At 40.0% G+C, this 13137-nt stretch overlaps 2 protein-coding genes across 8 annotated transcripts in view; both read right to left on the minus strand.

Annotated features, from left to right (window-relative positions):
- The window catches only part of LOC142092638 (succinate dehydrogenase [ubiquinone] cytochrome b small subunit, mitochondrial-like), a 56309-nt gene that overhangs the window by 22502 nt on the left and 20670 nt on the right, over positions 1 to 13137 (minus strand). The window contains exons 1-2 of one of the 7 annotated variants that reach the window (XM_075172872.1): positions 3908 to 4166; positions 2169 to 2261 (exon numbers count right to left, since the gene is read on the minus strand). The exons of 5 other annotated variants lie outside the window; for them this stretch is intronic. In XM_075172872.1, the coding sequence (XP_075028973.1) occupies positions 2169 to 2261; positions 3908 to 4112 (298 nt within the window). In that variant the 5' untranslated portion in view covers positions 4113 to 4166. Of the gene's footprint in view, positions 1 to 2168; positions 2262 to 3907; positions 4167 to 13137 lie in introns of those variants that run through there. One more of the 7 variants, XM_075172873.1, reaches the window with a different exon arrangement.
- TEX12 (testis expressed 12) lies at positions 8971 to 10900 on the minus strand. The gene is made up of 4 exons (XM_075172889.1): positions 10677 to 10900; positions 10031 to 10142; positions 9874 to 9925; positions 8971 to 9599 (listed from the first exon to the last, which is right to left on the minus strand). Exons 1-4 carry the CDS (start codon positions 10734 to 10736, stop codon positions 9455 to 9457), a joined length of 369 nt encoding a protein of 122 aa, XP_075028990.1. The 5' UTR covers positions 10737 to 10900; the 3' UTR covers positions 8971 to 9454.

The raw sequence follows: 13137 nt of genomic DNA on the forward strand, positions 1-13137 counted from the left end.
CATAGGCCCTCTTTAAGTACTGAAAGGCTGCGATAAGGTCTCCCCGAAGCCGCCTCTTCTCCAGGCTGAATAACCCCAACTCTCTCAGCCTTTCTTCATCGGAGAGGTGTTCCATCCCCCTGATCATTTTTGTGGCCCTCCTCTGGACCCGCTCCAACAGGTCCATGCCTTTCTTGTGCTGAGGGCTCCAGAGCTGGATGCAGCACTGCAGGTGGGGTCTCACCAGAGCAGAGTAGAGGGGCTGAATCACCTCCCTCGCCTACTGGCCACGCTTCTTTTGATGCAGCCCAGGATACGGTTGGCCTTCTGAGCTGCGAGCGCACATTGTCGGCTCATGTCCAGCTTTTCATCCACCAGTACCCCCAAGTCCTTCTCGGCAGGGCTGCTCTCACTCCCTTCATCCCCCAGCCTGTATTGATACCGGGGATTGCCCTGACCCAGGTGCAGGGCCCTGCACTTGGCCTTGTTGAACCTCATGAGGTTCACACGGGCCCACTTCTCGAGCTTGTCCAGGTCCCTCTGGATGGCATCCCGTCCCTCAGGCGTGTCGACCGCACCACTCAGCTTGGTGTCGTCTGCAAACTTGCTGAGGGTGCACTCGATCCCATTGTCTATGTCATTGATGAAGATATTAAACAGTACCTGTCCCAATACGGACCCCTGCGGGACACCACTCGTCACCAATGTCCATCTGGACATTGAGCCGTTGACCACTACCCTCTGGATGCAACCATCCAACCAATTCCTCATCCGCTGTAGGGTCCACCCATCAAATCCATACTCTCCAGTTTGGAGAGAAGGATGTGGAGGGGGACCATGTCAAAGGTCATCTGTATGTGGTATTTAAGATACCCTGTGTGAGAAATGAGTTATGTAAGAGCACAGGGAATGTAGTAGTCCAGACCTACAACGTTAGGGACTAGCAACTCTGAGACCAGTTCATCATGTTTTTGAGGCACAAATTAAAAGGTAATGGCCACAGCTTTATGAATTGCCTGTGTTCCTCAGTCCTGTTGAAATTGAATCAGTTCCTTGTAATTACCGTTTAACTTTTGTTCTTAATTATTGTGATGGCTGTAACCATTTGGTCTAATCCCATTTTTGAACATTCATCAGGCATATAAAACTGGGACTCAGTCCTATTGGGTATCCAGATGTGTTAAATGCATTCTTGAGTTTAAGCCCCTCCAGTGAATTCTTCCCTAGCGATAGTGCACTCAGTGGTGGCTGTACCGGATTCTAAATAATCGGTTTCTTACTGCCTCTAGGTGCTCCTGTAGCAGCTATATAGGTGAAATGGCAGGGGCAGCATAACATGAAATGCTGAGACAGTCAGGACTATCACAGAAATTTTGTGTCTCTGTGCTTTTTTAAAGCCCCCAACATTATAGTTTTGGTTTGGTTTGGTTTCCATTCAAAGAGCAGTGTGCCATGATTTCTCTGCCTGTCACAAACTGACATCCTAGCATTGATTATTTATATCCAGAAACAGTGGAACCAAGGACAAGGATCTTCAAAAAGTTTCTGTACCAAAGAAGCTATCCCACCTACTTTGGGTGGTGTAGCAATGAGTCAGACATTAAATTGTACGTAAACAGCAATGGGTGGGACAGAAAATCTTAACAGTGGATGGAGGAAACACAGAAGTCATTTGCTAGCCTTGAAATTGAAATCACATTGGATATAGCAAATCCACTTTGATTTTAACCTACATATTCAAGTCCAAGGCACAGGGACCACCACCATTTGTCTCCACATGCAACTGCACAGTCTAATCTAATTGCTTGACTCAGAAGGACATCCAGGACCAGACTTAAAGGCAGACTTTAGTAAATAGAATGCTCACATTTGGTACTCTTCAAGCAGGGAGAGTGAAGCAAGAATTCCATTTTCCCTGAGGATACATGCAAATTCAGAATAACCATACAGCTAATTTGGAAATCCTCTGGCACAAGATACAGGCCGCATTATGGTCCCTGTAAATCACAGACTGAACACAAGGCAAGCAAACCAGCTTTCCCCATCCCCCCACCCCGAACTGAAGTTGCTGTAGCTATCGATTTCTGCCATCCAGACTCTAGCCTTCACCCTCTGCCTTCACAGGGTTGAACCCCTTAGCTCACCTGAGTGTCTCACACTGACTCCTAAACTGAAGTTGTTGCACTTGCCTTGTGTCTGCTGGGAAGTCCCCGTACTTGACTCCTTGTTCCATCTAGCTTGTTGATTTCCCATTGTCAGGGGGTCAGCCACCCACTTCCTTGCTAACAGGCAAAGAAGAACATAAAAGAAGTGACAGAAAACACAGGGAAAAAGAAATGGAGGAAAAAAGTGGAGAAAGGCTTGTCAAAGGGAGGTAAGAGAGAAAAGCAACTGTGAACTGTGCATATTCTTGCATATGAAATATCTGTTGATTTCCCAAAGACACCTGTAGAAATAGATTCTACACTTTGGGGGTATTTTTTTGCTGACATGAAGAAAGTGTAATTTCTTTGTTACATATTGTTTTACACACCAAGTCCTTGGAACACTTATCCTAGAAAGGCACTATGAACAACTGGTGAGCTAGGAAAATTTTGCCGGTGTCACAGGAAACATATCAGATGGAATAAATTTTATTCACGCTGTTTTCTTTTATTATCACTGTTTCACTCAAATGCCTGAACAAACAATAGAGGGGTTTCTTTTTCATGATTCAACATTCTCACCTTTTAGCTAAATTGAGCCAATTCTATATCAGCAAGCTTTTTCAAGACGACCTTGAAAGTCAGGGAAAATTTGTAGTTTTCAAACATACAGAAAATGAGGCAAGGAAATTTGCAGGCTTTCCATGTCACTCGGGTAATCAAGACAACAAACACAGCTCTTTATGTTCCTATGCAGTTCAGCTTCAAAGCATAATGATAGAGGTAGAGTGCAAGAGAATTTAAATCTAGCAGAGAGCCCTAGTTTAAACAAGGTTAAGAGTTGTTGCAATCTGCTGGCAGATCAAAAGAACATCATAAATTTATGCATATAGGATTTTTTCCCAGCAGGTAAGTACTTTACCACACTCTGAAATGCTAATATCATAGGTTGTTTTATATGACATTCCTAATGCTAGGCTTAATATTTGGTCATTTAGTTTGCATTAATTACTGTGCCTCGGAATTTTGTGTCTTCCATCTCACAGATGTAGTTGATGACACATGCCTTACACCAACTTAGTAACATGTGCAGTGAAAAAGAAACCTTCTGGACTGTTCCTAAAATTGTACCCATGGATGTGTTCTGGTGGCACAATAAGGCAGGTTTGAGAACCTTTCAGATCTTTGGATACCCCAGAAGCAATCCTTTGATTGTAAAGGGGAGGAAACCACCACCACCACCACCACCATCAAAAAGCAGAGATTCTGGTGAATTAAGTCATGATCTTTATTGGTTCCTATTTTGTGATAACAGATCTCACTCTCTTAGAAAAAAAAAAAAAGATAGCTCAAGTTGTGCAATGATGGCACAAATTGCCGAGTTCGGTGCTGATACAAAATCCCTTGGGGTATTTCCCGCTTGTATGTTCAGATCAAAGCTTCAGTAATGTCACTGCTCTAAACAATCCTCTCCCTTTCACAGCCCGCTTACACGACTCACAGCAGGCTCCCTTGCAGAGAGAATCTGCTGCCTACGGGTTTTCTAGCTCTAAACCATCAGTATCTGCTAGTAATCCGAGGGAATCTGTGCAATATACTTACCTCTCCTGTTGATCTTTTCAATAAAGAACAGAGAATTTCTGGCTTCTAACAAACACTTGAAATTGCTTAGTTCCTAATTTCTGATCAATAGAAATAAAATTGCTCTACCGACCTGTGTCAGCAGCAGCTCTTAACAGCAACAGAAAACCGCTTTCCAAGATGATGGGATAGAAGCATTTTACCTGGAATGAATTGCATCAAAGAGCAGAAGAAATGCCGCAAATTAGCAAGCAGGAAGCTGATGGCAGACAAAAGGTTTTTGGAAAACATATTCCGCTCGGAAGAAGGCATCAGATCGGAGATGGTCAGGCAAAAGTACCGGTGCCAGGATGATAGTGTGCAGCCAGCACTGATGGATGGTTGGAGAGAGCTGCCTGACATCATCATTTCAGAATAAAAGCCAGGAATGTCTGCCCTAGCAGGGCAGGATGAACGAGCCAGCCTGCCTGCCTGCACTGCACTGCACTGCATTGCACTCCACTGCTACAGCCGGGCCAGGCAGTCGCGGGGCGTGGGGGGGCCCTGCCTCCAGCCCGAGCAGCTCAGCAGCCCTTAGACCCTCTCGGCAGCTGGGCCAGGTGAGTTGCTGAAGTGCCAAGGCAGTTAAAGCATACATTATCACTGGTGGAAAAAGTGCTTTATCACTATTTGGCAGTTGTAGCTGGAGAAACTGGAAGAAAGGAGAGAAAAGGAGATGTATCCATGTACTGAGGTACCCAGGCTTCAAGGCAATTCTTTTAAAAATTCTTGTCACCTTGTCTTGTCTTTTTCACCTGTCAAAAATACTTTGTTTTGTTTCAAAACCTGAGTAACCATTTTGCACCTCAAAGAATCTCAAGGCTTTAGGGATATTGGTTGCCACACCAGATTAGAACATCAAATCAGACAGGGAAGGACCAGTGACAGGCCATGCTCTGCTGTTTCAAACTAAGATGGACCTTCGATGGACCCTTTCCTTCAGGATGCCAAGAGGAAGCTGCTAGCACTTTGCAAATGCACTGTGATGGCTATGTTTGTTTCATGTTATTAAGCAGCTCTTAAAAGCTGCCCTATCCCTTGAAAGAGAGCAAGGCAGCATACACAGTACTCTAGGTAGCCCATTCCACTGTGCTTAAGATGGGACATCCTAAGTCTTCTGCTGCAAATTAAGCTGATTTCTTCCTGTCCTTTCTACAAGACACAGTGAACACCTGACTACTGTCTTTTCTATAACTTATCTGTTATCATGCCTTCCCTTGATTTGTGCTTTCTCTAAATTAAACAAACTCAAGAGCTTCAGCCTTTCCTCACAGATCATGTTTTCTTCGCCCTTTATTACTCCTGTTTCCCACTCTGCTCACTTTGTTTTTAATAAGCAGACCCATTCTCCAGCTAAGACCAAAGTAGCACAGAGTAAAGGAGAACAACTATGTTTCCATGTCTTCTCTGCTATCCTATAGCTAGCACATCTCAGGTCTGGTTTTTTTCACCACCCAGTAACAACATACCGATGCTAGCTATTGTTCTGGTTTGTGAGTAACAGATTTCCCTTGCTAAGCATAGTGCTTTTCCCTTGTCTTCTTTGAATTTTATCTTGATTTCAGATCAGCCCTTCATCTTATCAAGATTATAGTGAATTTTCAATGTATGTAATTGATAGCATTTGCGACCCCTCCTAGCTTGCTGCCATTTGAAAAAATGAACTGTATTCTCTAATGTCCGTCTTTTAAATCATTCAGAATAATATGGAATAAGTGAGGCTTGAAGCAGATCACTATAGGATGCCATCTAGGCTGACCTTCCAGAAAAAACGAGTATTCCTTTCATTGACTTTTTAACTCATTCATGTAGCATCTACTTCCTGATTGCTCTCATTTTTATATAATATCATACAGGACAGTGTCAATTATCTTACATCAAGCTATACCCCATCTATCATTTTTCCGTATTAAGTCAGCTACTCTGATAAAGGAATTTCTTTTTTTTTTTTTAATTTATTGTTCCCCAGGTGCTTATAAAGTCATTGTTAAGAAATTTACTTCAGACTCTCTACAGGATGTGAGATAGGCTGATTGATCTATGATTCTTTGCCGTCCTTTTTTCTGGCTATTCACCTTGATGATGTAGAACACCCACTCTGCTCTTTTCCAATGCTGCCTTCATCATCAGGTTTACAAAGACAATTCAAAGACAAAACATAAAGATTCTATGATTAGCAAAATTGAATTCTGATGGTCCTAGACAGAACGTCATAAGCCTTGAACACATCTATTACCTACTCGATTTGGTCTTTTTCTATTATCATCTACATTCTTACATCTATGCTAAAAGGCAGTTTCATTTTAAGTAAAGAGTCACAATTAGCCTTTTCTCGGGGAAGAATTCTCTTCACTGAATACCTAAGCTGTCCCTGCATTATCTGTTATTTTTCATTTTCAGCTTTTAGATAATAGAAGAGCAATGAGAGGAACTGAGAGGAACTGAGTTTTTCATCGCTTACGCTTTCCAGACTGTGGAGGTACTCAGAGCAAGCTCAGAAATGCAAAAGACTTACTGTCAAAAATCCCCTTGACTTCAAGAGGGTTGGAACTTTGTCTAAGATGTTTCCACATTTTTTAAAAAAATCCATTTATATTGTTACTGATCTGTCATCTTAGATGTTCTTGTTAATTTACTAAGGCACTGCAGCTTAAACAACAGGAGGAGAAGCTTAAAGAAAATGTAGTTACCAGCTGAGCTTTGCTGATCAGATTTGGCAGCTTTAAAGCCAATTAATTTTCTGTTCAAACCTCCTTCAGTAAAACTGGAAAGCGGATAGTGATGGGATGGGTGCCAGTTGGATTTCACGTGTAGCTCATTCCTCAGAGACGGAATGAATGAGCTTTTAGTTTCACATCTGAAGAAGAGAGTAAAAAATTTGGTTTGTTTTTCCCAATAAATACCGAAATACATGAGAGAGGCAATCAGTGCGGAAACATCATTAGAAGGATAGACAAATAGTAGACAAATAGGAACACAGTAAAATTTTATTTTCTAATGGTTTAGAAGAAAAACAGTGTGTAATGAGTATTCCCATATATATAGATATTGAGTGGAACACTGAAGGGCAGCCAACAGAAGAACGCTCTATATTTTTAGACAGCAAAGCAATTATGGAGGTCTCCCTGTTAAACAGGAAGAAATTTATGTATGAAAGCAACCAGTAAGTGGGTATTTCCATTGCTGAAGGATTTTTTAACTTCAAAAGAGAAGAGACTGGTTTATTTTCAATGGATATTTTCAACTTTCTGAACTTATCATTTCAAGCTGGAACTTTATAAAACTACATATTTTATTCGTTTTACTTGGTCAGTGTTTATTTTTATAGTTATCCTCACATAGATTTGTGCAGCAAAAACAGAAGCTTTGTGGCTCTTAGCAATTTAAAAACAATTTTTTAAAACGCCTATTTCAAAATCTGACAAAGCTTTGAATTACTTCCCTTTAATAAGCATAACCACACTGTTCATGATCTCAGCTAGGTTACTACGGCCATACTTACTGACTTTACTTTCAATGTCTCTTCACATTCTAAAATACAGAGATCCCACTCTAAATTATAACATGCAATGACAACCAAGTGCATAAGAAATCACTGTAGAAAAACAAGAGTCATCATTTAGAGAGGTATGTCTTGAATTTAACTGCACTTGAATGCCAGACTAAGCAGTTCCTCATTCTTCTAAGAAGTATAGTTTTACTAATTTTTATTGGATTTTATGAACTTTTTAAATGGAGCAAACTGCTGCAACAGGAACACTATGGGTCTGTGCCCTCTTGATCCCCTAAGGGAAGAAACTTAGATTATCCAATAGTCTTCTAAGTTCTGCTTCTTAAAAATACTTAATACTAGAGCCAAAGGTTTGCAACATGGATATATTAGCCACATAAACTAAATCAGGATGATCTAAATCCAGGTGATCTAAAAAGGTTGCATAATTTTCCTAAGCGCAAACAGATAAAACGCAGCAAGCTTCTGACTTTGATAACAGGCAGATATTTAACAGTAACGAAAGTTGTGTAATTTTTCTTTAAAGGCTTACATAAATAACTATAGGTAAATTTCTAAATTCAGACACTTCATAGATGACAATTTAAAACTCTGCTTTTTGTCATCATTATAGATGATCGTAGATTTTAGAAACACTTAGCACAATATTCTAGAAAATTTAACTTCCAAAATCATCTTCTCTTTTTCTCCCACTTTCTTCTGTTTAAACAGCATTACCAAGACTGATTACAAAACAAGATGCGATTGCTAGGAAAAAGTAAGAGACTGGTAAAATATGATGCAGACTAGTGAGATTTTTGAAAGTCTTTAGATGCTAAAGATGCAGATAGGCACCTTATGGGATTTTAAAAAATTCCTAAGCATGTAAGGCGCTTACATGCTTAGGCACTTTGAAAATCCTACTAAGTACATATCTACATCTTTAGGTATCTAAATACCTTGAAAAATGTCACCCTAGATGTCCAGTTTCTCTTATTATTTGTTTTAAATAGTATCAGTTTGACAGGTAGCTCATTTGCTTGTTACTTTTATCTAATAAAAGGGGGAAAGGAGGATTGATTAAGTCTGAAAGGATTTAAAGAGAAAATTAATGCACAGTACCAGGGTAAAGATATAAATGCATTTTATGCTACCAACAGGACTATCTAGCACTTTTCTTTATTACATTAGCCTCACAATTTGTACAAATGATGCTTTGTATATTTTATGTTTCATCTTTTTTAACAGAGTCAAATGACAAGAAAGAAAAAGTGCTCAAAAAACTCCATAAGCATCCTTAAATAAACTGGATATACAGCAAACAATACTGATGTATCTAAATAACAAAATAAGAGAGCAGTGTAATTATAGATTATGTTAACATTATCTAGTTATTTATTGACATTACTGGCAAAGTTTTGATAATGTGCTTTTATGTTTATATCAAAATGGCCTTGGTTTAATTTGAAAAGCTGTAGAAGCATTAAAGTATATTTTCAAATTAAGACTTTATACCTCTTTATACATTTCCTATTTCTAAGCTGATCGTTTTTATCTATTATTCTGAGACAAAATGGAAATAAGATTGCAAGTACATTCTACTGAGATTTTAGCACCAAAATATTTTCTAAAGTAGAAAGAAAAAAACAGAAAATGGCTAAGATTAAATAATCTGAGGTCCTTTTCCACTTACATTGCAAAATTCTATGTTTCATAGAAATGTTTCTATACTATGTTCTAGAGCGAAAGATTGGTTGTGACAATAAAAGAAAAAAACATCCTTAGCAGTGACATTAGAAATACCATGGCTGCTTCTGAATTCAGTTGTGTTGAACTTCTATAGCCTTAAAGCCAAGCAATGCAAAATTCATTCTACTTTCTTTTTCAAATGCTTCCAATATTTTCTAGGGATGGAAGCACAGGGACAGCCTAAGCAATGGGTCAACAAGTAAAAAAGATGTTTTGATGTGTAGAATCCCTTGGAGTCATAGGATTTAAAATGGATATTTAATAGTTTTTTACTAACTACCACTACCCTATATATTGTATCTAATTATTTAAAAAATAAGTTGCTGCGTAAGTTTTTTAAAGCTTCCTGAACTGCTAGAAATACTTACATATTTATGAAACATTCATCATAGCACTCATCATAGTTTATATTTTAATACATAAAATATAGCACAAGTTTTGCTCTGCATTTCTGCAACCTAACAAACTCCATTTAGCTTTGTAGAGTATTTGCGATCACAGTGAATCTCTGTTTCAGACTCTCCCTTTTCTGTTTTAAGTGGTTTTCTATGGTCCTCGCTTCTTTTAAGATTCCATCAAGTTCTTGGACATAAGAAGCATCCATCGCTGCTCTCTCACTTAATTGAAAAAATCTGTAGTTAAAATCAATACTAGCGCCATTAACTTTCTCACTACTTAGAACTGCTTTTATGCTTTACTGAAAAACATGTTGTCTATCAATACTCAGTTTCTGACCAAATTAGTTCTCTCTTGTAACAGAAAACAGTATTTATATTTCAAGATCTGTGTTCGATAGTTTTCAGCACTAATTTCTCTAAACTTTCCCACAGTAATCCATCTTATCTAGAGAAGCTAGAAAAGTGCTGTACAAATAGGACAATGTTAACTTGCCTTAAAATGTGGGCGTATTTTGATAACAAGTTCTTAATTTCTTTGTTCATCTCTGTTAAAAGAAAAAAGTAATTTTATTTAAACATTTGAATGAATTTTCATCTCAACATCCAATTGGGTAATTAGATAGTTACTTTCAGTATATTTAATACATCACCATTTAAAACTTCTTCCAGTGGTTCAGGTTTGTAAAGGGACTGCGAGCCCTCAGAAAAAGCCAAATCTGTTTTGTCAAGGGACGACAACTGAGGATTTTCTGAAGCTTCGTTCTAATAACAGAGTACATAAAAAAATACAGGTTCTAGGACTTAAAACAAGCTTAGCACAGATAGAGTTTAACTGAAAAAAAGAAGAGTTTTAAAAAGATCTTGAGAGACTCTTTTCAGAGGAAGTGCAAGTGTTGTTGGCTTCACAGCATCAACACCATCCATCGGGAACAGGCACAGCATCTCAGTACTAGGGGAGTGGGTGAGAAGTACCAGTTTGAGATCTTTGCTTATATCAGTAAAAGCTGGTGTACTTCAGAAGCTCACTCTCAAGAAGTCCTGCATAACGGTGTTGCAGTGCATACCCAATTTTGCTGGACTTCAAACACTAAGAGAAATTTTAGTCTCCTCATGCAAAAAAGTCATACATGTTTCCCCTAACCTACATAAACCGACATGGAGCTCTCTGCCTTTTCTCCATGACAGGAACCCATAGCAATGCCAGAGAAGGACATGGGGATTGGGGATTGCGTCGTTCCCCTGAGGCCAGAAGAAGGGTCTAGGTCCTCCCTCCCTTCCTCATACAGTACTGCTCACCTCCATCTCTTTTTTACGTTTACTTCTATTTTCATCAGATTTTTGTGTGTTGCTTGTCATCGTTGCCTGATAAAAAGTACAACGTCATATATGGTAAGTGGTTATCCTGCGCGACTGGAAAATATAACTATATAAAAATGTGTAATATCTGTAACCAGTACCTCTGTAAGCTCCTCTGCAAAGGAGCTCTCCTCCTCACTGGAGAGAGCACGGCGAGGGCACAGATCGGGGCTGGAGACAGCAGGTCCAAGTCCCGGGCCGTCCCGAGCCAGCCTGGGCAGGGCTAGAGCTTACAGCCCAGGCGCTTCCAGAGGTGCCGAAGGGCCCGTAAGGTCGGCCTCGGGCTGCTGAGGCCGATTCTGCCTTGTCCAAAAGGGATCTGTCCCTCCCCAGCTCTACCTATGCTTCCCCAGTACCCCTCACCTTTAAGGACATCGGGGCACCCCCTCCGCCCAGGAGGTCCCCCCTGCCCGGATCTCTCTCCTCAGGCAGCGCTGGCCCAGGACGTTTAACGGTTCTCACGGCCGTTGGCAGCCGTTAACGGCCGGCGCGCGAGAGGGCGGCCGCGGCGGGGGAGCTGCCGGGGAGAGGGGCGATCCCCGCTCCTCACGCCCGGCAGCGCCGCCCCGGCCGGCAGCTAAGGCCGGCTGGAGCCCGCCCTGGAGCCCTGCCCCGGCCGCTTGCGGCCCTCGCGTTGCCGGCGCGCGGCGGCTGTAAGAGGGCCGGCTCCTGGGAAGGGTGGGAGGTGGGCCGCCCAGCCCGCTCCTGCAGAGGCTTTGACAGCCGGGCCCACCTCTGGAAGGCTAGCTAAGGAGAACGTCTGCCAGGCTTACCGCTAAACCCTCTCCTCTTTCAGCGACCCTAGGCAGAAGCGTTTCATCCCAATTACATGTTTAAGTCAAAGCATGATGAGACTACCTGTAGCTATTTACAGTGTTGCGCTGTCCACTCAATTCCGGTCACATTTCATCATCTGTGATGGGTCTAGTCACGGTTTGAATCACTGGAACGTTTTGGGATAACAGTGAAATGCCAGATGAGGCTAGATGGATCCATTCCGAAAGACAAGCCGTGAATTAGTAAAATCTGAGAGATTAGTGTCATTAAAACGAGTAACGCCACTAAAATTAGACAACTGCAGAGACCAACTTTTTTTCCTAAACAATGGAAAATAAGATTGCGTTTTTCTTATGTTGTGCTTCACTTCTGTAGGTACGCTATATTTGGTTTTATCAAGAAATGACTGAGTCAGATTACATGACGAGGTGGCGTGCTTAAAACAGAAAGAAACTGGACACAATGATTCAGGAGAGCTCTTTCAGTATTACACTTCATGTTGTTAGCCAAAAATATTAAATGCTGTATCAAGTTACTACTTTCCTAAATCCTGGCTTCATTAGCTACAGTGAAGAAAATCATTGCAAGATTTGAAGTTATGCTGGAGTAAAGGGAATTTTTCCTCTGGGGTTTTTTTTTGCATCTTTAATTTCTGTTTTTAAGAGAAGAAAGGATCTTAACCTTACATATGTTATCCAAATAGGCTCTGAAACTCAAAACTCAGGACAAGAAATGAAACCGCTGAAAGAACAAGAACAAAATACTTCCCCAAAGTAGAAACAATATTCAATATGCTGCCATGGCCCACTTCATTAAATTCTCAAAAAATATTAGAGATTTTTATGTTATTAGCAATACTATCTAAACATTAAGAAACAGATATGAAAGAATATGCTAGGAAAATATTCTTAAAGTGTTTACCTAATTAGTTACCATTGCTATGTTAAGACATTTTTATTAACAGACCACCTGAATTAAAATAAATGAAACATCTGAATTGTTTTACCACTTTCAGTACCTTATAGATGTGATAGTCTACGGAGAAAGCTCAGACTAAAAAAAAAAAAAAAATTATCTAAACCATTACACTAAAAGTAGTTCCAATTGCTTTAAGATTGGAGATATTAAAATGTCAGGAAAAATGAAAGTTTAAAACTTAAAATAGAAGTTATTGGTATGAGTTAGACCCTGGTCCTTATAAATGCAAATATGTACAGACTAAGAGAAGAACGCTCCCTTTATTCAATGTGCTAAATGACCTAACTGAATTTTTAGGATCTCAAAGGTTGACAAGAAAGACAAAGTCCTCCTTCTTGATATTTCTATACAATGTCAATAGGCCAAAAATATTAGTGCCAGCAGCTAATACAAAATTAACGATGTTGGCTGATTGGTATTGGTTTTGGTGCTTTCGCACAAATTTTGGTACCAAATACAGTATTATTTAATGTTTCACTAGTGATCTGCATGTAAATTTAAACTTAATGAGAAAAAATGGCTAAATGATAAATAATTATTACAGCATTAATTTTTTTTAAAAGAATTTTTTTTTTTGGCAGTGAAATGAAAAATTAGGTATCAGGGAACAAGAAATACAAGCAGTAGCGCCCAAATGGGGAACTCT

The sequence above is a fragment of the Calonectris borealis genome, chromosome 24 (genome assembly GCF_964195595.1).
Source record: "Calonectris borealis chromosome 24, bCalBor7.hap1.2, whole genome shotgun sequence".
Classification (NCBI taxonomy): domain Eukaryota; kingdom Metazoa; phylum Chordata; class Aves; order Procellariiformes; family Procellariidae; genus Calonectris; species Calonectris borealis.

What these genes read in the sequence shown, in the direction of transcription:
- TEX12 (XM_075172889.1), bottom strand. Translation starts at nt 10,736, where the DNA reads ATGACAAGCAACACACAAAAATCTGATGAAAATAGAAGTAAACGTAAA. An exon ending in AACGTAAAAAAGAGATGGAG is followed by an intron (nt 10,143 to 10,676) that starts GTGAGCAGTACT and finishes CTCTGTTATTAG; the next exon opens with AACGAAGCTTCAGAAAATCC. An exon ending in AAATACGCCCACATTTTAAG is followed by an intron (nt 9,600 to 9,873) that starts GCAAGTTAACAT and finishes TTTTCAATTAAG; the next exon opens with TGAGAGAGCAGCGATGGATG.